The sequence below is a fragment of the Merops nubicus genome, unplaced genomic scaffold (genome assembly GCF_000691845.1).
Source record: "Merops nubicus isolate BGI_N331 unplaced genomic scaffold, ASM69184v1 scaffold18767, whole genome shotgun sequence".
Lineage (NCBI taxonomy): Eukaryota > Metazoa > Chordata > Aves > Coraciiformes > Meropidae > Merops > Merops nubicus.
In genome coordinates this window covers 21,601-45,880 of record NW_008619795.1, presented here as the reverse complement: position 1 = coordinate 45,880, position 24,280 = coordinate 21,601, and the positions used below count along the sequence as shown (strand labels likewise).

The window sequence follows — 24,280 nt, the reverse complement described above, 5'->3', positions numbered from 1 at the left end:
CCCTTGTCTTCCTGCCAATAGAGCAGCCTTTTATAGCTTGCAGTTCACATTCCTCCATCACTGCTGATACAGCCTGGCTGACTTAGGGAAAGGCACACGCAAACAGGCCGCAGTTTAAGGTGACAAGACTTCCTCCATGCCTCCTGCAGCTTTTGCAGAAGGCCAGCCCCCAGCCCTGGAAGCCAGACTGGCAGGCAGCCGCTGCCCAGCACTGGCTTTGCTATACACAGTTTCTCTGCCTCCCTCAACTCCCATCAGTTGTTTGTCTGGACCTCAAATGCTTTCAGCTCTTCTGTGGAAGGGATTTTATTGTTCTTACCATTGACTGGGTCATGACAAAGAGGTGCTCCTGCAACTGGTCAAACAGCAGGTCTCCACTCACCATGCTATTTAGCTGGATAGCTAAAGAGGTGTATATATGTGCATCTCCCATGGCTCCCAAGTACACCTGCAAGAGAGTCACAGTTGTTTGCAGGCAAAGTATCACTGCAGGAGTTGGGAGCATCAGTCCTATATCAGGAACAAGCTGGAAGCACTGCTGTGCGCAGGGATTTCAACCTCCCACCAAAATCTCAATGCAGTGACAGCAGCCACGTGAAACACCAACTTAGCAAGACCTGCTGGAGCCATGTAGGATGTACCAGCCCTGATGCTAGCTCAGCATGGACATAACCAAAAGCAACATGACCACTGGGGCATTCACATTCTCAGTAGTCAGTACAGTGTGAGAAGAAACCATCTGGTAATAACGATGTTTAGGAGAAACCCAACTTCCCAAGGGAGAAGAGAAATTGCCTTTTTTCCCCTTCCACCTGAGTATGTCTGATTAGTTTTATGCTCTGTGCTTCCTGTGGCATCCAGGTCATACCTTGTGCAGTCTCCCTCTGCTGTCTCCCAGAAAAGCAATGGTGTGGCCATCTTCCACATCCACTGCCACCGCTGTCAGACGGGCCTCTGTTTTCTCCAGGAGGGGGGCTGCTTCCAAGGGCACCCGGCTGGCCATGGGGCTGGGAGTGTGGTCAGAGCCACAGGGATATGCATACAGGGTGTCCTTTTTTGGGGGAGTGGAAAAAACAGGGAAATCAGTACCAAAAAAGGATATAAGGAACATTAGCACCTTTAACACTTCCTACCATCCCCTTCCATCCAAATTCCTTGAACAGGTGCCCTGAGCAGTGAGTTCAGCTTTGAACTTCTCTAAGGGGTTTTATTTCACTGAGAGTAAAAAAATCAGCTTTTATTAATGAGTTGACACATGTTGGCTGGTTGTACTCTCACAGAATCCTGTAGGCATCTCAGTAAGCCCATTCAGCATCAGTAATGAAATACATCAAAACTCTACTAAACTCTCAAGTTCTCCAAAAAAACCTGCTACTGGCTATACACTGTCATGATACAGCTTTGGGGAAAACACCTTACATTTTTCAGAACAAAGCAAAAAGATGAGAATTCCTGCTTCCAGTGTAAAACCACCTGGTCACAAACATCACCTCCAACAATTAGCCTGTTTTTTTCACATCAGCTGCAAATTCTAAGCCTGAAGAAGAATCCCAAAGCATTAGAACATAGATAAACACAGGGTGGAGCACAGCCTGCTCCAAAGTGCTTACTAACCACACACAGAAATCACAGAGCACATACAACCAGGGACCCACAAGAAGTCAAAACAGGACCCATCTCTGCACACTGCTTCAATTCTTCTGAGTCTTGTGAGATTTCTGAAAATTAACTCCACAGCACTCTGCAGAAACAGTCATCCTTCTGTTCCAGTTAGATCCTCCCTGTCCCACCAAACCCTCACTGAATACTAAAGGAGAGATAATGAAAGCTGTCAACCTATTTATTATTGTTTGTGTAGAAAGATGTTCCATTATGGTTCATCTTCTAAGTATAAACTCAGTCTTGTCTAAGGTAGTTCCTCTGTTGTTTTGTATCTTTCTTGACATCTTATTCCATGTCCAGAGACTGAATGTGGGATCGCTCCTCCAACAATTACAATTAAAGCCACCATTTTTAATCGATCAGTGGCTTGTCTTCAAACAATGTGGCTTCTGTAAACTAACAATGTGCACCATGAAATCCCCTTATGGATAACATTTCAGCCTCCTCTTCATCCCCTTGCTAATGACTTTTACAAAGCCGTGTGTGGAGCAGAGGCATTAGCAGCGCACGCGGTCCGTGCTGACTCCAGCTCCCTCTCTCTTGCCTCGGGCAGCGTGGCTGAGCCTCGGGAGCAGGGTTACATATTCCTCCTGCCTGGTGCCCGTGGCTTTGCATTTGGCTGAGCTGCACGGTACCATCCGGCACCAGGCAACGGGGCTGCCCCCGCTGGAGGTCAGCGATAACAGCACAGCGTGGCATTCTTGAGGCATCTGCTCAGCACTCCTCGCCAGCCCCATGGAAAATCAGAACCTTCTCCTCCCTTCTCATCTAATTTATATGGGTTTTTTTTTTTTTTTTTGGTTCTGGTTGTTATTTTATTTTATTTAAACACTTGAATGCCTCCTGGGGAAACTGAAAATGATCAGGAGCTTTTGACAAAGTCTGTGGAAATCCCACAGTAAAATATATTTAACCTGCTGACCTCTATTCACTTCTCAAATGTATTAATGTCTTAGCAGGGAAGCAAAGCTTGACACAGTGGTTCCACATCAGAAACTATGCCAGTTAGACTAACAGTACTTTCATTCTGATGCTTTATTTTTATTTTATTTTCCTTTCAAATACTAATTCAACTATTTTTTTACATACTAGGCATAAGGCTCTGACTTAAAGATTCAGGGGAGGTTATAACTTTTAATGACTTAATTTTTACCATCCTTTAAGGTATCATTCATTTTTAGTGACAGATATATTATTTTTATCAGCTTTGTTATTTGACTTTTAAGCTTCTTCCAAACATCACCTTTTAACTTAAATATTTCTCCAGCCATCCAGCTCCTGTAAGATTTATTAGGAAGTGGGCCACAGGCAATTTTCCATACTTAAAAATATCAAGTGTTTATTTTGAGTGGGATTCCAGCTATCTTTTGCAACCTTTGTATGAATTCAGACAAATGCTGGAGCCTAATGACCTCACTACTGAGGCTGATTTTTCAAAGTTTGCTTAAAAAACTCACACGTCAGAAATTGCTGTTCCCCAGCTGTGCACAGCTCTGCTGTTGCCTATGCGTGATGTCAAGCACAAGTCACCTCACACACAAAACTTATCTCCCACAAACCACCGTGACCTGTGGAGGCTCTCCCAGCGCTGGCACAGCCTGCCTGTGGCCTCGCAGGGACTGTCTGCAGTGCAGTTAGTCACAGTCAAGAGCTCAAACTTGTTTCATTCTACAGGATTATAGACCATGATAATTGTATAAAGTGCTTATATGCATTTACATAGAAGCTATTTGAATTGTTTTCAGTGAATAACAATGTAGCAGAAACTACGCTTCAGGAATCCCACTGTGATGCAGCAAGTTTGGATGAAGCTGCTGCCGTGAATTCTGGTCTGTGCTTCCTACATGGCATGGGTAAGAAGCAACAATAAGACAAATCTATCTGCATAAAGAGGATTGAAAGCCTGGTGCAAAGGGACAAGTTACATACCCAAACTACACCCACAGAAGACACGCAGCCTTCCCAAGCCTTGCAGAAACATGTTTCACACTTTCAGTTACCAAGTTACTAACAGCATCTATGTATCCTTCTGCATCTCAAGCCTAACGGATCTCCAGCAAACTGAACAAATGAACTAGTTCTGAAATTCTTATAAAAACAAGCGTTTTTTTCCCAAAGAGATTGTATGGAACTGCAAAACTCAATCTTAGCCTCTCCTGATGGGCTAACAACCAGAGGCAGTGCTAACTAGGGTAAAGGGCATACCTTGCACACAGGCTGGTCTGGAGACAGAAAAATGTGAAATTAATGAGCATTATCCTTACATACAGCACAAGCTGCCGCCACTGAAGCCGAGTTAAAACTGCTCCTGCATAAAATGCTCATTGACAGCCACTTCCACTCAGCACTGAATGGAGCAGGCTGGAGCTGGCACAGGCCCCTATGTGTTGTTAGACACAATCTTAATGACAACCGCTACCACGTACTGAATGGTGAAGGATAAAGTTTGTTAAGACATTTACATATCATTGGACACACTTGTTAATAAGATGCCATATTTTAGTCAGCCCACTAGTGCCAAGCCGTGCAGCTGGGACCCTGGGATCATGTGCCAGGAATCACATAGCAAAGACTGGCCTCTTTCTCCCACCCTGTGTGCCCAGTCCTCCACTGGATCAAATGGTACGAGGGACTCTACATCATTCTGAATGAAGGATTTCTCTAAACTGCTCACACGAGTTTGACATTTAATTCCCTCAAACTGTCCTAAAAATCACCTGTGACAATTCCTTCCACGCAGCCCTGCAAAGGACACATGGGGCATGGCTGAAAAATGCAGTGAAAGCAGGACATCAAGCTGTGCAGTCTCTTGCTTTCCAACTCCTACATATTCCTCCCGACCTTACATCTGCCCTGCGCCAAGTCTGCTCTTTGCCCTTCCCTTGTCCCACAAATATTCTACAGCTTTAGCTACTAAAAGGAAAACCATAATTTTAGAACTGGTTTTGCACCAGACATCCAAACTCAGTGACTTCCAAAGCTCTGTGGTACCATTTTGCTCTTTGTAGCACAAGGCCAGAAAGAGGCAATTATCTGGACAGCCTGTTCTGTAGGAGGAAGACACAAGATAACACACTGTTCTGCTAAGGACTAGCAACGCCCTCGGGGAAAATGAGCTACTCCCAACCACAGAGCCTCATGCTGGACACTGCACCCAGCACGGCAGCAGGAGAACGCAGCTGCTCTGTGTTGGTGGCACTGTCCCTGCGATCACAGCCCCAGCCAGCAGGGCTGACAGGCTCCAAGGATTCAGGGGCACACAACCACTTCAGTTCATATTTTTATCCTGCACCATCCCATCATGCCTTTGCTATAGAATTTAAAGAAGGATTATCACCTCTTACAGCTCTAAAGACAAAGAACCACCAGATCAGGAGAAGGTCTTCCTTGGAAACAGAATTTTGCAGGATTTTTGTTGACACTTGTTTTTTGTGCTTTTCTGGTTCCTGGGTGCCCTTGCAGGAAGCTGTTGTGAGGAACACCTCACCATAAACAACAGGGAATTAGCACACCCCTTAAATTCCCTTCCCAGCACACAGATGCACGTGCAGTGCAGACCAGGAGATAAATATACTGGTAAAAAACAACCTGAGCTGCAGCTTCAAAGCTCTTGCCTAGAATTGCCATGAGACAGGCCCTGAGGCCAGGTCCCAACAGACCTCCCCACGGCCACACTGAGTCCATGTCTCTCTGCAAGGAAACCTGCCCACAAGGAGCAGAGTGCCGCAGCAGCAGTGAGACAGATCATGCTCAAACAGGACACAACGGTCCTTATGCCACGTTGCTGTGGTAGGAAAGAAAAAGTCTGAGCCTAAGGGCCTTTAACCCAAGCAGGTTTCCACACCCACCTGTAGGAAACGAGCTGACTTCATGAACAGAAAGAACCCAGCAACACACTGCAGACTACTCTTTAACCTGGCAAGGGTGCAGGGCCACTTACCGCCGGCAGCTGGACGCAGTTGGAACTGACGTCGTATTCAATATATGCCACTTCTGCCCCTTCTGCCGACTTCCCGTCCCGCATGTAGCAAACGTCCCTGGTCCAGTTGGTCAGGCGATCCACCTCCTCCATGGCGTAGACACAGAGGGCAGACTCCTCGCTTAGCTTGCCAGAAGAAGCCTGCCAGGCAGAGAAGGCTGCAAACAGCACTTCTCCCTCAGTGTCCAGCTGCCCCTGGGCCAGCCCTTTTCCCGGCCTGGTGACGTAGGCTGCCTGCAGGAGGCTGTACGTGGTGGCTTTGCTCTGGCAGAGCAGAGGCAGCTCCACATAGGAGTAATAGTGAGAGTCATCCAGGCAGATTCGGGAGATGTAGGTCTTGTACTCACGTGACTGAGACTTGAGGTCCCGACGGTAGAACAGGAAATAGACACTTGAGCGATAAGTGAAAGACTTAATGAAATGGTGGTTGTACTCAGAGAGCCGGCCCACAGCCAGTTTTGCTGTTTCTTCATAGGAGAAAATGGAGTGAGAGTCTGTTGCTTGAACGTCCGCTCCGTGGGCCTTGAGATTTCGGGTAGTGATGGGAGGAATCCCTCCTCCTACTCCTCGGCTAGTGTACCCTCGTCCCACAAACAGCAAGGGGACTTCATCCTTTGAGTAGGCTATGAGTCCCACAGTGGTGATATTGGGATCGTTGGCAGCAACGTACTGAGTGTCACCAGGGCTCTCTGGTCGGAAGAGGACGTGGTCGATGGACGTGAGGCTCCTTTTCTCACAGATTCCCTGGTGCACACTGCCACACACGATGAGCTCCTTCTGCACGGCGTTCACTAGCAGCAGCTTGTTGTGATTGTCGGTGTGGTGTGCCTGAGGGCACTCCAGCTTTGAGACCGGCGGGAGGCAATCTTTACTGTCCAGAACTGGTCCAGTCTGAACCACGTTCTTCAGCAGCAGGTCGGACGTCAGCTGAAAGAGAAAGTTGGTGGCCCCCAAGTAAATGGTCCCAGATTCCAAGTCCATGGACAGGTGGAGGAACTTTGTAGTGTTGCGCGAGAACGTGACATACTGCAGTCCCCGTGGAACCACTGCTCCCAAGAAACAGAGGACGGGAAGGAGGAACGTTCCCAGAGGCATGGTAAACACTCTGCAAGAGAGGAAAAGCTGTTGTAACTCCTCATAAACTGGGAGTGAAGATCAACATTCATCAAGATCCTTCAATAGCACTCTTACTATGAGAGGTAGGCAAAGAGGATATGGAGAGCCACAGAAAGCAGAGAGCTAGACTCAAAGAGCCAGCTCCAGACTCTTGCAGAAAAACCAACAGAAAGAGGCCTGCAGGAGTATCAGAGCCTCCACATTGAGATGACAGGCACAGCATACTCAGGAGAAGCTGGAATACTGCAAGTGATGTTCTTGGGGGCTTTCCCAGAGACTGCTGGCTGACACTGGGGAAGGCTTCTCTTCACAAGCCCAGGACTTGTACTAATCTTGCTGGATAAACAGTCCAAAGCACAACTTATCAATCCAAGGTCATAACCTAAGGAGGAACGTCCTATCTATGCCGTGATAGAAGGTGTTTTAAGCACTGAAGTAGATTAAGTAGATCACTATTCTTGTAACATTAGAAAAAGCCATGTTTAACCCTTTCCTATGATGCTATATTGGAAGTTCTTCAGGACAGGACCACATTCCTACAGCAGCTAGCACGTTGTATACGGTGGTAATGAGCAACACCCCAGTAAAACAAACCACTGTTCTAGATAAATACAACCTGCAGACCACTGTTTGAATAAACCATAGGAGGGATTGAATTCAGAGCAAACTAATAACCCCTTTGCTCTGTAGTTGATCTAGATATCATTATTAATCCTCCCCTCTCATCATTTACAGCTATCAACAGCCTCTTTTGGTTCTATGACTCTTCCACTTGTGCTTCAGAAGAAGCCTTCCCATGACATCTCTGACACTGACTATCGCCCACTCCAGCAGGACCTGAGTGCCAGAATGAGACCTCCAGAGAGTCAGTCACAGCAGCTCCCAGCTACCCCCTGGAGCCACCAGTCTGTCCCTCAGCCCTACCAAGTCAGCCCTGGTGGGTCCCCACCTCCTTGAGCATGCAGCATGTCCAGGCGAGGGGGAGATGACCATATCCTGCTCACTTGTCACTGCACTCTCTGGGGAAGAAGTCTCTTGCTGGCACTCCACAGCACCTCCACCTGTACTGTAAAAGGTGATCTAAACACACCTGCTCTGTGGACAATGCTCCACTCCTTCCCTGTCCCATGCCCCAAAGTACAGGCAGGGAAGGCCAGATGGGCTGGGTGTTAGGCAGATCCAGGGAACCACCAGACCTGTTCTGCTCCTCTCCAGAGGATCTTTAGATCAGCTTCTTTGGAAATTCACTGTGAACCACCCAAGCCATGCCACAGATGGGAACAAACGTCTTGAATAGCATGCGGAATCCCACAGCACAGTGGAAATGTGGTAATAAGTACCTGCAACATTTAGATTAATACCTTCCCCATAGAGAAAGGGCAGCAGCTGCAAGTACTCATAACCTACACTGAGTACCCCCTCATTTGAATTGAGAAGCAGGAGGTGGTGCAGCTGTGAATCTATTCCCTTCCATTCTTCCCTCTTGCAGACACAGTATCAAAGCTACACGCAGCTCCACAGATGCCTGGCTGGGCCGGAGGCTCAAAGGAACCGATGGGTACAGCATCTCCTCTAGAACTGCCCTGTAATCTGCTGCACTTATGTTGGCAACTCCACTCCTCAAGGGTGATGTTAATTTTGTAGTTAAAGCTAAGAAAACTATCATCACTTCCCTCCTACAGCATCATCCCTCTGGGATCTTCTCGGTAAGCTCAAAGCGCTATTAGCCCAGAAGTGCTTAGAGCACAGAGGTGGAAAAAGACCTGCAGCATTTCAAGAGAAGACTACCCTGGCATTTACTGCAGGACTCAGTTTAGGTCACAAACTTTTCACCACGCAAACTGCATCTTACACTCATTCTGTACAACATCCAGCACACAGTGTGCCGAAAACACAGCAGCAATGGCAAGAACAATGACTGTAAGGCTCTAGATTAATCTTTTATTTCATTGCTATTGCAAAAAAAACCCACAAGAGTCTGCTTTCCAGCTCCTTTGTCAGTAAAACCGGCACCTTTGCTCTACCAAAAGACCAGCTGAGAGGATTAGTCTACTTGTGAAATCCAGCGGATGGAAGGTATTATAAATACAACACGTTATTAAATATGGGCTTTGTGAGGCTCTGGAAAAGCTCCACTTCACACGGTTATTGTAGGTAGGACTGTCAGGATACACCCGGCTGCAGGAGTGCTGGCTCTAGGCTGGCAGCTCTCCCCAGAGCACACAGCTGTACCAGCCCTGCGTTTAGGTTACGTGCACACTAGGGCTTTTGTTTGTCCTGATAATGGACACTTAGTGCTTTCTGCTCTCAGTGCTACAAACACACTCTGCTTCAACCAGACTTGCAAACAGCACTGAACTAGCCTTGGAGTCTCTTTCCAGGGTGGTGGGAGAGTGCATTACAGCACCTGACAGAGGCCCTCATCATCCAGGGGACGTTACCTGTGAAGGGTGAAGAGGGATATTTATAAAGCCACCAAGTAGATACATGCAGACTGGAGGATGGAGCTCTAATTTGACTGTATCATCTTGGGTTTATATTAGTAGAGCATATCTTGCCCCAGCTCCAACATGTGTATTATTTTATAAGCATTCTCCCCATTTTTATCAGAGAACACTTTATTCAAGGAACTCCTTAATCACACAACTGCCTTGGTACCTCCACACCACCATCATGCAGCTGTCATGATGGCTTGTTGTGCAACTCTCTCTGGAGCCTCCTCAGTTTCAAAGCTCAGAACACCTGCAAACAGAACAATAGGCTGATGACCATCCGACAGCGGGAGCTTGCCCACGTTGTGACAGAGCCATGCTGACATGGAGAAGAGAGTCTTTTATCTGGAAGCAGCTGAGGATCACAAGACATCATTACACTGCACCACTTACAGGAATCTCTAATCTTCTTTCTAGCTAATGCAACCTTCCTATGCCAGCACTTACACAGTAAAATCAGCATGTGTCTTTGGAGTTTATGAATTCTGAAATACTGGACTTCTGGCTAGAGGTCATGCCTCCAAGCTGCAACTCTGCTTCATCCACGACATGCCATCACTGACAACTGCTGGGGCAGAACTAGTGCTCATACATGCCACCACTAGTTGAACTCAAAACCCAGAGCATGACACCATTCTAGCAATACAAACCTTTTTACAAGCATTTTGATCTGTAGTTGAATCTATCTCTAATGCTTCACTGAAAGCATTTTACCTATTGGAGCACCTGTACTGGAAAAGAGATGGAAAAGCAACTAGCCTTTAATTCCAGCAGACCACAATTGAAAGCATGTCCTGCTGTGGTCTGAGCTCTGACCTAAAGCTGTTACTCTTTTGCCAATATCCTTCTGGAAATCATTTTGTTAAGAGCTAGTCCTCAAAGATGTTCCAGGTTAGAAGCTACTCTCTAGTCCTCATGACTCTGGGAGAACAGAGGGCAGCCAAGAAGACAGAAAAAAACCCCAAACCCAAAGGAAAAAAAGCTAGCACAGCATGTTCTGCCATCTCGTTCTAATCGCTGCGAGCGATGGGTAAACATTGAATACAGTGCTCTTTGTTGCTCTTTGCTGAAGAGCCATCAGCAGATGAACTCGTATTTATTGCTAGGTGTGCAAACACATTAGAGTTCAGCATGAGTCCGCAGCTATCAGGAGTTAGAAGTATTCCCATTCTACATGAAAATTAAGATTAAAAAAAGCCAGCAGTGTCTTTTGATTCAATTTTCCAAGTCATTTCTCAAGCATGGGCATTCACTGCCTTTTTTTATCCACGCTCTTCAGTTAAGCCCATCACAACCTCTCTGGGAGGACAGGAAGGAGGAGGATAACCTACATTTAAATCTGATGGTTTCATGACAGGCTACACTACTGAGCTCTTTAAGGATTTACTGAACCGTTCTGCTTCCTGTGCTCACTGCTAGTGTATAACACAGCTGTTAGAGACAGATTGCACTAAAAGTGTGTACCCTTTAATTAATTCTGAAGGCAATTGCCAAGGCTTAAAGATTCTTTTTAAATATTCCATTTTTTTGATGAATTCCCGTTAAATAGGAAAACGCTCCAGACAATACCCTGAACATTGCCTCTAACACACTGTAAAATATTAATATCCAAATGATACTTCTGAGTTTCATTTATTTAATCTGGATCACAACAGAAGGGCTGGAAGATTAAGTCAGTTCTGCCACAGAATATTTATATCACATCCACAAAGCAACCACCGATACATGGAAGCAATGGTGCTATTTTGTCACTCGGAATTTGAAATAAGACCATGTTTTCTGTAGGACTATTTTTACCTCTCTGACCTCACATGTCCCTCTCAGACACTTTATTTATGTATTAAAGAAACAAACCCAGAACTCATTTGGGCACATTTTAACAGCATACCAACACGTAAGATCATTTCAATCCTCAGAGATTATTTCCCTAATACCACATCGGATCCCCCAAGCATGGAGAGGTCAGATAATGCCCTGACTTGCAGGCTAGATTTCGTACTCAACAGCAATTCCAGCAGAACTGTCCTTGGAAAAATGTAGGTCCCTGAAATTTGCACCTGCAATTTCCACTGTATTAGTTGCAGAGTCAACCCACAGTGAGAGCACTAAAAGATTTAAAAATTAAACACAACTCTTCCAGCTGCATGATGACCCTCATGCTCCAGCACGTTTAAATCTCCCAGCAATAGGAAGGTGACCACTGCTGTGTTTTCTGCACAAAAGCCCTGAATTACAGCCCTCCTTCTAAATTTCATATGCCCAACAGAGACTTGCTGTTTTCTGCTGTGAAAGATGACATTCCCATTACATAAACAAATCTTTTTTTGAGTCTTATTTACTACTACCAGCTCTGCTCTGCTCTTTAAGAACACTTGCAGCAGCTCCACAGAGATGAACACAAACTTCTGTTTTCCAAATAAAATTGACACCAAGGAGAATCGCAAGTCCAAGCCATCCTGTCAGAGCAGGACTGGCACAGACAAGGGAGCTCTGTTATACCAGATGTGAGTGACAGCAAAGCTGAGGTCAAAATATCTTAAAAGAAAAAAAAGACCTCTAAAGGCAAAATATCACATCTAAAACAGTGAGAGAATGTAGCAGAAAACGTGCACTTTCAGGATACAGTTATAAAATAAATCCTTGGGAAAACAGTGTTTTCTAAACCCTTGAGAGTTACTGCTGACTGTTACAATGTACTTTTCTGGATGAGTGTTGAAGAAATTATATGAAAACAATGTTGCACAAAATATTTTGTCAATTTTGTGATACTATTGCCATTTTAATGATGCTTATGCATTGTCAGGGTTCTTTGGAAAAAAAATGTAAAAAGTGCTTCTATGCTTCCGGGTTTACTTAAATGTTAATTTTAGCCATACTGGAATTAATTGATGGTAGTGGACTGGTATTTCTCCTAAACAGTTCTGGAACAACCAATCTTTTCTCTTGCACACATGAAAATGTAACATAAACAGTAAAGTTTCCAGTACAAATAGTTAATGACTAATATGATGTTAAATAGGATGAGCTACATGAGCATTTACAAGGAACAAAACAACCACAAGCTGCTTGCTGTTAAAAGAAGCTTTCTTCATAGATATATGTGGACTCAAGCACCATGTTGTATATAAATTTTTAAAAGGGGAAATCAGGTCAGCTGTTAGTTTCTCACTATCTCAACACAACCAAAGGATAACTTTCTGCCAGCATTAGACATTTGAAGATTAGGGTCCTTAAGGATCTGTTCCAACTTCCTGCATAATCATAGCATGGTAGGGGTCAGAAGGGACCTCTAGAGATATCTAGTCCAACCTCCCTGCTAAAGCAGGTTCACCTAGACCAGGTTGTACAGAACTGCATCCAGGTGGACCACAGAACAGAACATCACTAAGCAATCTCTTCTTCTAGCCCATGGGTGCCTGACTGACATCTCCCAGCAAAAGCAGATTTTTTTCTCAGGGCTCCTAAATTACAGAAACTACCACCTTAACCCAGCAAGCTGATCCCTAGGGGTTATTTACCCCAAGTGAAACACCTTGTCATTTTGTCTAACTTTGCTTGCCACAGGATCTTCCAAGTCAAAGAAGCTTCTAGCTGCTTTTTGCATTAACAGTTTGAAAACTAATCCTTGTTCTTAATCCTCCTTGGGCAAGAAGATAACAACAGCTATTCTGCCTCAGAGGTCCACCTACACAGAAGCCCTGGCTCCCACAACAGACAATAATAGATGCCTAAGGAGTAGTATAAGGACAGACAAATATAAGGCAATCCTTCTTCCACACACCCTGCCAGCTCTGGGCCTTCCCAAATCACAGATTGCAGCCATGTGGAATCCTTTGGATGGGTACATTAGGTGGTCTGAGCCTCTTCTGGCAGAAATAATTATTATTTTTTTTCTTCTAACTCTCCGAGCCTTTTCCAGTTTGGCTGCATCCTCTTTTAAAGGTAGCTGACCTGGATGAGCATCCCCTGCTCCCAGCACCTGACCTGACAGGCTATCCCTTTGCCTTCCTAATGCTGCACACACAGCAAATGTTACTTTCTCCAGTCTGACCCACCAGCTCTTGCTCTTCTAGCTGCCACACTGCATGTCAAGTTTATACTCAGTCAAATATCATCAGTGACTCAAATATTCTTCCAGACAACTAGTTAGAAAAAAAAATTATCCCAGTCTCTAGCCTTTAGAGTCCATCTGGAAAGCCTAGACAGGTTTAAGCCAGCTCTAATAGAACCCTGCTGGGAAAGTGGAGCTCCCTAAAGTTACCCATCCAATTCACCCTGCTGAGCAAGTCCACTGTTTCTACACAAAGTTACATAAATCTAAGCCCATCACTCCCTGTGCAAGCAAATTTGCTTGCAGAAGTGCAAGAAGCCAGCTGTTGATCAAAATACAGACTAATACTGGAAAAGAGAGAAATCCCTGCAGCACCCAGGGAATTCCAAGGGTAGACATCCCATCTCCAGTTAACTGAGGTCCAAGAGTCAGTTTTTATTCTGTTTAATAGGAACTACACCGATTTTAAAAGAATTGTCAACTAAGGCTGTTGAAAAAAATGTTATTGTGGAATTAAAGTAATAGTCTGTATCATGATTTAATAAGTAGTTAAAAGACAGGAAACGAAAAGTAAAGAGCCTCACAGAGGAAGGTTATCAGTGAGATCTGCCAAGAATTTGTTCTGCAACCTGCACTGTTCAATGTTTACATAAGATCTACAAAGAGGAATATATCAAGAAGTGGCAAAGTTTATTAATTTTAAAAAAGAATTAATCACAAATTCAGAAAAGCCTGCAAAATGTAACAGAACTCACACGCTCCTAAATAACTACATAATATCTTAGATGTCAATTAATACCCAAACCAACAGAAAAAACTCTAATTACATGAACACAATAGGATCCAAATTAGCTGTTACCATTCAGGAAAACTTTGGAGACTTAGTAGGTCAATTCAGTATTTTATATCAGGCAAAAAGGCAAATACAACCTTCGGAGTGATTAGGAAAGAAAACACTTATCACCATTAAGATGTTGAATGCTGCAGGCAGTTCTGATTCCCCACATCTGAAAAAGGAGACAGAATGACAAAAAGGACAACAAGGATGATCAAAAGCGTGGAGCAGCTTCCATATAGGGAGAGGCTGAGTAGAGTGGGACTTCAGATGGACAAAGAAAGAAACAGAGTGAAGATACAGAAAATCTAAGAGATCTGACACATAGTGTCAAGATGAAAAACATGGCATAATCAACTACTATGTCTTACAATGAGGAAACAAGAGTGCCCACTGAAGCTACAATTTTTCTAAGCTAGTTCAAGTATATTCTCACTGGTTGTAGAGTATTTTAAATAACATTTAAAATGCATAATTAAATTGTAGAGCTCTCTGCTGTAGGACGTCATGGAGACTAGAAACAGAAACAAGTTAGAAAAAGTATTATATAAATTAATGGAGAATAGATGTAGTAGAGATTAGATGATTAGATACAACTCCTGGCCAAGGAGGGCCCTTAATGATGGTCATAAACTGGAAGTCAAAGGAGGGAGACAGGAAACAAAAACCCAAAATGAGCCCACCACATTATACATGCCCTGCTTCTTACAGCCCTCATTAAGCATCTGCTTCTGGATCTTGTCAAAGACAGGACACTGAGCTACACAGAGCTTTGCAGTTCACCCCAGGGTGACACGTCTATTTAAACTTCTTTTTTTATTGTACACATTTATAGATTTTATTTGTTTCTAAATATTAAGAATAACTTTAGCCCTGCCTAATTGCATATTTTGGAAGCTGGAAACCTAACCTAACCAACTACTTCTAAAGGCATTATCTATCATATTAACCTTCAGATACCATCTAACTGAATCCTGACAGCACAGCACAAAAGTTAATGTACAACACAGCAGCGAAGCAAGCAGGCATCACCCTCAGCACACTGGGAAACCAAAGCAAAGGCCAGAGCCATGGTGCACAGACGTGACAGAATAACACACCAACGGTCCCTCTTCCAGGAACAGCTCTCCCTTGTCTGCTACATGTTTGATGGAAACTTCTCACTCAGCCGTGGACCGAACAAAACAGGTAACATCTGTTTGCTGTATGTAGAGCTGAGCACTGGGCAGAATTCAACAGAACTGCCATTGCTAAAAGTAGGTCAGGACCGTCCATTCTAACCAGGGAGAAAGGAAAGTTAAAGCACACCAGACTCCTTGGCCAAGTATTACAGAAAACTTCATCTGGGATTTCATCACTACTTCAAAAAGATGTGACTCATCTTTTACCAGCCTCACCTCAAACAAGGCACGCCTTCCCGAAAGCACCGCCCTCCCCATCATTAGGGGCAGCTCTCCCCAGCCTCAGCCAGGATCCTCCTGTTCTCAGCTTTGGCTCCACAGGCTACAAAAGGCAGAGTCCTGCTCTGCACTAGCTGCCTGAGCTATTCTGTGTTGGTTTCTATCAAGCAGAAATGCCCAACTATTTCGTCCAGGAACAGCCAGGACAGCACATGATCTTCTCAATGTAATTGCTTCTGCCTTAGAGTGTTTTCCTTGGCACAGAGCCCTCCAGAAGGGAGGGAGGAGACCTCCAGCAACCAGCACATGCTTCCCAGGGGACAGCACTGTGACCCCTAACCAAGCTCTCACATCCCAGAAGCAAAGGCCACACTCCCAAGGCAAGTCCCTTTTCCATCTAGCCCGGCCTTTGAGTACCCCTGCAAGAGAGGAAAGGGCCTTCAAACAACCTGTGAAACTCCTGCGAAAGGAATCCAGTCCTGCACTTGCACCTTAAGAGGAAACCATGGTCCCCATGTCAGCATCAGCCCTGCCACATTGCTCAGTGGAACAGAGAGACCTACCACAAAAGGAGCCCATGCTAGCAGTGTTATGAAACCACAAGCAGGCACAGAAGGACCACATCCTGAGATCCACCATCCAGTTGTCAAGATGCAAATCAGAATTGTTAAACATTGGAGCCAACAGGATGCAATTCAAACAGGATTGAATAAATCCTTTCACCCTGCAGACACTGAGCAGTGCAGGGTGCTCTGCCCTGTTAAAGAACAGCATTTCCTCAACACCCAAGAGGTCTTCAGTCTGACTACCACAAAGCTCTATAAAGAATTAATAAACCCTGGGTGGACAGGAAGGAATTATTCTCAAAGTTTTTCCTTAATTTCAAATAAAATTCACTCTTCTGCCCTCCCCAGTAATCTTCTGGAGAACCACACAGCCTGACAGTTGTCTGACAGCCTTCCCCTATCACTCCAACAGTGTCAGCAGTTCTGGCTACAGCCATGAATACAGGCAGTAACATGCAAATAAATGTAATGCAATGCAACCACAAGTAGCATCCTTCCCCTCCCACCCAGAAGAGAGGAAAATCAACAGAATTCCACGTCGTTACCACAACCTGCTTGTGGTTTGCCTTCAAACCAAGTTGGAGTATGTTTTATCTTGTATTACTCAACTCATTTTAAAGCATTATCAAAAATGAAGCTTTGATCAATTAATCTTCCATAAATTAGTGCCTGAGCCTGGAAGGCTATTAGTAGTCAGCTATTAGGCTCAATATTCTGATAATTAGGTTACACAGGTCTGCTAGATAATGATCCACCTTGAGGTGGCCAGACATTTTCTTCCACCTCTGCAAGCCACTACCAAGGCTTTCATAAGGCCAAGAACAGATAGCAACACACCACGTTGTTCAAAAAGCCTAGGGACCTTCCCAAGTTGCTCATAACATGTATAAACATAATAGCTCCCACTGTGCTACTGCAAAAGACTGAGGTGCAGATTTGAGATCCAGGTCAGCTTCACACCAGTCTCAACAGCCCTGAGCAATGACCTTCCCACACAGGCTGGGATCTTTGATATACAGCACTTCCAAACGCAGTCCAGCATAGAATGGTGGCACAGCAGCCACCCATGAAGGCACGTGGTTGAAGAGCCACAGGCTGGCAGCAGCAATGCAGCACATTCTTCCACCCTACAGTCACAGCCATCCAGCCCAGACACTGTCCACACGTGAAAGTTCTTGTTTCAAGGAGAAAAGTCAGAGCACCAGACTACATAAGGATAGGGGTGGGAGGACTACTACTGTACATGGACCAACAGGCAATGGTCTTCATGCCACATTCATACCACTGTGGGTCCACAACCTGGAGAAGTGAAAACGAGCAACATGAAAATGAAGTAGCAAAAGAAGCAGAAACTAGGGCACTGCAAGATCTGGTACTTGGAGAAATAAACCACCTGGAGCAAGAGTTCTCCAGCCACTTTGTTAAGAGGCAGACATCTGGTTACGCCTTATCGAGAACAAGCACTTTTATTACAAGACAAAATTCACCATAAGAAATTTTAACACCATCAAGTGGCTTTGCAACATGAGCTTCCATTTTTATCTCTACACTCCAACTGAGATCATCTAACCTTTTCTGGCAAAACATTTGAAGCACCTGGTCCTGTTCAGGGCTGAGAAAGCTTCTTCAGTGCTGTCCTAAAGGCACTAAGGTTCAGAACCAGCCACCTGTTCGTGGCAGCCATGAATTTTAAAGGCTTTCTCAGTTCTCCATCTGGTTTTCCACCCTCCCACCTTCACAGGCTGAAGGCACTTGCTGGGCAGGACCAACTGGCTCTTCCCTTTGCCTTTCAGGGAAGCTCAGACCTTCACCCTAAGGCCACAGAGATGCACTAACAGGTCTGCTGCATAAACTGCAGTGCTAGTCTGAAATACAAACTGCTATGAGCAGGAATTTCAGTGGGTCTGACACAAGTTCAGCATAAAAATCTTTTAAATTAAACCTCCCTGGGGCGTAGTGAAAAATACACTAGTTGAAATCATGGACCAGCTAGGAACAGAAAAAGATCATACAGGCCAAAGACAGGTTCAAACCAAAACTAGTCTGAACAGACTATCTGGAGCGTGGCAGACAGGTCCAGCACTCACAGGAACAGGCTGAGAATCATTGCTGGAACAAAACTACTGATGAAAAGAGTAACTGAGAAATTGAGAGGGACATGGGAAGGATGCTCTCTGAATGGTCTAACATAGCCCACTGCTACTTGGCAATGGTGAGACCTCTGGATTGGGATGGAGACTTCTTCCTGCATCAAAGAGCTGACTAAATAGGTACAACACATCAAGATGACAAGGGAACAATCAACAGAAGAGACATTTAAGTCCACTCCATCTAGTCCTATTCTTCTCCAATGTGACCATTGTCCTAATCCTTTGCAGACTCCACCTGGCCTCTTGGCTAAGCCCCAGGCCTGTCTGCTCTCCTCTTAGCTGTGATCTGAGCACATGACTACTCAGCTAGTCCATGGAGCGACTTTCACTTTAAAATATGAGATGCAGACAAGTCAGTTTCTGTGTCCTTGCAAAGGGGCTCTGGTTTTCCAAAACACATCAACTCACTTGTCACTGGTAACAGCATGCCTCCAAGAATATAAGTCATCTTAGTTCTGCTGCTGCCCAGCTTTCCATAGCTGTTCCCCAAGGATCACTGCAGCAAAGGTAGTCAACAAAAGGCAAACAAAAGGACACCATCTAACAGCAGAGACCATGTCCCTAGAGCCAAAAAGACAGAGAGCTTGAAATTCTGCTTCCTTCTGAAAGAGAAAGGAAGAGTTCACAGGAACAACTAAGGCTGTTCTGTAATGTGCCCTCTGCAGATCTGGGTAAGCATGTAAAACCAAGGGCAAGACCAGACTTTCAAGGGTGAGGCATCTAGAAGCGAGTCCTATTTTTGAGTTATTTTTAAATGTTTAGACAGGACCTAAAATAAGACCAGTGTTTTTAGTACTTTTGAAGAGTACGAACCTCACATAGGCCATGACGTTTTTCGTTTGGAAACGCTTTGGAACAAGGATGGCACTGTTTATACATCTGCTTATCACCCGTTTTAGCTCAAATTAAGTTACAGGCCATTACTAGGCATGAAAAAGGGGAATAAAAATCACACAGATAAGATTTAGGCTGTCAGCAGTAAGGCAGTCTTTGTAACTCAGTAACACATACCACCCCAGAGCAGCAGGAACAGTATATGCCACAGAGAAAGGGAGAAAGTCAGCTTCTCTGCTTAGAACATTTGCCTTCACACTACCCTTCCCAGCTGCATAGTCTCCAGAAATACACTCTCCACCTCTCCGCAAACTCAAGTCAACAGTCTTCAGACTCCAACAGCCCACAGGCAATGCCTTTAGCAGTAAGAGGTGCGTGTGGTACAGCACAAGCAACACAGAACCAACCTAGAACACAAGTTGTGTCAGTCTGTTTTTATGAGTTTTATTTGTACCTCTCCTCTCACTCCATGCTGACAAACCAGGTTGCATTTTTTTTGGCTCTAGGGATGGTCTGAAACATAAGCATGAAGTAAGCACATAGTAGCACTTCAGCTCCCTGAATACTCTTCCAGGCTTCAACTATGTTCAGCTCAGGGACTTCTTGGGACAGAGGTCGTTTCTATGCATTTAGTAACCTTCAATAGCTCCTTCTTCTGTGGAGCTGCCCTGTGTCCTCAGATACACACATCTGGCATTCACAACATCCTGTGGAAAGAAGCTTCCCAGGTTGACTGCACACATCAAGGACTAAGTTGTTATTTGTTTTTAGGCTTACTACATGCTGGCTCCATTCAATAGCTATTCATACTTGTAATGTAAGAGGCAAAAAAGTTTGTTCACCCTCTAACCTTTCCCTGCCATTCAGGATTTGAAGATAACGATCACTCATCACTTTTCAGATTGAAGAGTCCCAGTTTATTCAGTTGCTTTTGTCTGGAAGGTAATCCTTGCCTCTGGTCACTGTTGCTGCTCTTCCATTTCTAATAAGTGAAGACACTTTTCTTAAGATGCAATGGTTTTCCAGAACCTGCAGAAAACTCAACTTCCATATGAGCTGGAGACACCAGCATGATGATTATTAAGCACAGTAGGGAGTCCCAATTGCTGTGGTGAATCTCTGTTAAAATACTCAGCCTAACTTCACAAACGGAGTTTGATCAAAAGCAAGTTTACTTTCAAGCCACAGCATCCAGCTACACCTTGCTCCTCCAGAATACAATATATTTTTCAAAACTTTCCCTCCATGTGAGCACTTCAAAAATACAAATTACTTTATACTTGCTTTACCCTGTTCTGATGAAGGATATATCCCTCATGACAAAGGCTGAGTGACAGAGCTTTGTTCTGTCATATGTTCTTCAAAAACATTTCAACCTGTCAGCTTTTTTCCTCAAGTATGAAATATTTTCACAATATTTAGTGATTTCCTGTTGCTACATAAAACAACTATATCCTTAACAGACCTCCTTCTACAGAGTTGTATAAAAACACTTGGTTTTAGACACTAGGTTTCTTACGACTCCTTCAAAATCCATGTTATTTCTTCCACAAGTCCAGTGATCCTAACTGCTCCCCACATTCTTGATTATCAGATACAGGACTTCACTATTTATACAAGCTTAGCTCACTAAGCAACCTAAACTTTCCTGTCAGGCTCAAATATCTGGTTTCTCTCTGTCCTTTGCCACTTTCACTATTAGAAAGTAAACATTCACTTTTAGGATGCAGAGATATTTAAGTGTAACCGGAATTACAACAAACAAAAAAACTATAAAAAAAAAAGTGAGGCCATTAAAACCCAAGAAAACTCAGGAGAGGGCAGATATATAACCTAAAGTTACAATACTCAAGTGCTAACAGCATTTTTAAAAATATAAACTTACCTCACAACTTAGAGGCTTTGAAACATACTCTAAGGGTTAGAAGGAACACCTCACACCACAAATAGCCCACAACTGGTCCTGATCAAAGGGGAGAATCCTTCTTTCAAGGTGGTGGATATCAAACAGCACACAGGACTCAAAAGTTCATCTAATTGAGCCTCTAAGTTGAGGCTCTTCCACTAATTTGAATTCCCACCTCTTCCATTAGATCAAATGGACAAAGCACTTAGCTCTTCCTAGAAGCTGAGCTTCTAGAATGCAGTGCAGGAGAGCTGACCACATCTTTGGCAACATTAAACTATGCCAACCCTGAGAGTTAGAGAAAATCTGCACCCAGAATGTAACACCAAGGGCTTGTTTTCACACAAGTAATTCACCTGGCTCCAGGTATTACACCTGCAGTGATTTTAGAGGCAAAATGTAGAGAAACATTTGAAATTTTATTCTTTAAGTCGCTGTGGATATCTGTAGGTCTGCATTAGTTTTCCACTGAAGGAAGCTTAGAAACTACCGAAAGAAGACCTAGTTGTTACAAGGTTAAACACTTAAATAAATGTGACATACATACCTAGTGAAGCATGCAGTGGGAGACACCTCAGAAACAGAACAGAGGGCAAGATGCAAGACCAAAGAGCAATTTGGACTAGTCTTTTATTGAAATACAACGTTTGGAACTGCAGCTGGAGTTTGAGGGAGCTATGCAGAGCTTTCATATCACATATGAAAGAAGCACATGGTCCTATAAAATATGGGCCAGAAAAATCTAGAAGTACCCTAACCCTCACTATTCTGACCACTTGGCAGAGAGCACACTATACAGAACTGCCTGCCAGGCACAGCAAGCAAGAAGAAAAACGTCTACAGCCAAAACACATCATCACAGTTTTGAAAAAACATAAGTCTCTCCTCTCAGCCCTGCCTCCACCAAACGTGAGGGTTTCTCCTGAAGAATTCTTGCCTTGCACACAGCACAACAGTTGTATTTTTATTTTTACTGTAAAAAAGAAAAAGTGGTGGTCCGCAGTACCCAGGGCAGAAAATCAGCCCCTACAACGTTGAAAAAGGAAGGGAGAGAAGAGGAGGGAACAAGGAACACTCTCCTAGGTAACATGGAAGTGCTGCTCTGGCTGCACAGGAATGAAGCAGAGTGTGACTCAGATAATAACCGTAACTCACATTTCAGAAGTTAGTTTGTTCAGCCATGATCTTCTGCACTTAAAGGCACTAAAAACCACATCTTCTAGTGCACTTCTGCTGGCGCACTTTTTCAATAGGATTTGGACAGAAGTAGTTGGGTATCTCAAAGAATACAACATACAGACCTCTGTCTTCCCTACAGTCTTTTATTTTTTACATACCCTGAAAGCATGGATCCAGAAAAGACTGGCCTGAATTCAAGTAATCTGAAATATTTACTCATTCCTCATTTCAAATGGCCTTGATTTAGTGGTTTTACTTGAACCACCCAGAGCAATCCAAAGCTCAGGAAACTAGACTTGCCAGTCTTTGTACATGTCTTATATATACTCAGGATTTATTCTTGGAGACTTTAGATTGAAACAGGTTTTCTGAAAACTTGCTCTTTACCATCCAAGAGTTCAATTCAGGTCTGCTACCAAACTGAAACCACACGGGCTGCTCACACAGAGAAGTCTGGGCTAGGGCTTGCTGTCTGGCTTTGTTCATTATTTCTGCTGAGCCCTCCTGCTGCTATAGCTGCAAGTCCAACAAGCAGACATCCTTCTGACGAAGGGCTCCTGTACTCCCAGTGCTCTAATGTGATACTTATCTCTCCAGTACCACAGTCAGTGACTCATCTAAATCAGCACCTAGTGTCCAGGTGCCAAGGTTTCATTCCCCAACCAGAAGTTCATGCAGATCTGCCTATCTCCAGCAGCTCATTCAGTCTGGGATCTCTGATGTACCACCCTGTATTTGATATTCAAATTCCCATATTCAAATTCCACACGTTCATTTACAGAGTGCTTCGCAAGGCAAACTGAAATAGGAGTGGTAACTATCCTGTTTAACAGGAAGCAGCCTGAAAGGAAAAATTAGTTTCAGGGAGACATTTCTTCAAGGGTCTAGAGCTGTCAACACCACAGAGCTCAGCCAGCACAAAGCAGCTCATCACACTGCATGATGATTGGCAGCCAGATAGGAACTTCACCACTGCTCCAGGAGACTGACTTCAGGTTTGGGAACACTCATTGGCCCATTTCTGGCCATAGATCACCATCAGAAAGTAACTTTTTTGTTTTCTTTGTTTCTGTCTGTAGGTTAAACTGATTTCCTTGTACAGAAAATTAAAACATTTAGAAGTTATTTTTTACCTTGCAACAGAGATGGAAGTGCAGCACCAGAGGTGCTGAGAAGATCATTGCAAAAGGTGTACAGTGGCCTAACTTAGATGCCACTGCAACCCACAGATCCCAGCCAGTCCCTTAAGAAAGCAGGGTGCAGTTGAGGAAGACCACCAAGACAAAGACAAAAACGGCAGTGTTTGGAGAAAACACATTTGCTTACAGCAGAACTCTACAGATCGAAGCTTCTGTTGAAGAGACACCCTCCATCCTTAATAGGATTTCCTTACACAAAGGGAATGAACGTCCCCTTTGCAAAGGGAGCAAGTGCATGGTCTCACATACAGCCACTCACTCTTTCCAGCAGACCACGTGCCTGGTGAACCCACTCGTCCAGCTCATCACAGGTGGGACAGTTCATCAGGAGGGTTTGTTACATGGCAGCAACAAGAGGCTGCTCAGCATCACACTGGCCACACAGGCTGAGCTGCTCAGGAACATGGAGGAGCCCAGTGGGCTGCAGCAATCCATGGGTGTCCCAGTGCTGACTCCCAGAACATTTTGATTACCATCTGGACTCTTGGAAATGTTGAGACACCTTCATCTCTCTTATTGAGGAGTGTGCTTCAAGCTGGAAAAAAAAAAAAAAAGCCAACATAACATGAAATGCAAAGACTATTTTTCCAATAAATTAAATCTCTGTTGCACTTGACTCCCGCCGTGGTTCCCTTCCCCCTGAGAAGGCAAGGTCTGGCCAGCTGCACAAAGTCCAGGCAGCCCAGGGAAAACAATGGGATCTTTTTCTTGCCAGAACGAGCCTTCCCGTTCACCCTTCCAACCATGACACGGAGGACACCCCCAGTGTGTCTGCAGGGGAGAGGAGTCTGTTGGCATAGCAACAGTACACCCTAACTCTCTGCTAATGAACAGGGATAAAATGTTTTGTTCTCATTAGGAAAAATACAGACACATTCCTGATTGGTGAGTAATGTCTCTGCCTCTGGGAG

The 24,280-nt window shown here is 44.4% G+C and overlaps 1 protein-coding gene across 1 annotated transcript in view; it reads right to left on the bottom strand.

The window, feature by feature from the left end:
* PLXNB1 (plexin B1) overlaps positions 1–6,740 on the bottom strand; it is a gene marked incomplete at its 3' end in the record, with an annotated part of 33,079 nt that extends 26,339 nt beyond the window's left edge. Inside the window, exons 1-3 of the mRNA XM_008943933.1 lie at positions 5,603–6,740; positions 869–1,051; positions 320–448 (exon numbers count right to left, since the gene is read on the bottom strand). Of these exons, the coding sequence (XP_008942181.1) occupies positions 320–448; positions 869–1,051; positions 5,603–6,736 (1,446 nt within the window). The remainder of the gene's footprint in view (positions 1–319; positions 449–868; positions 1,052–5,602) is intronic.
* Positions 6,741–24,280: the final 17,540 nt, after the last annotated feature.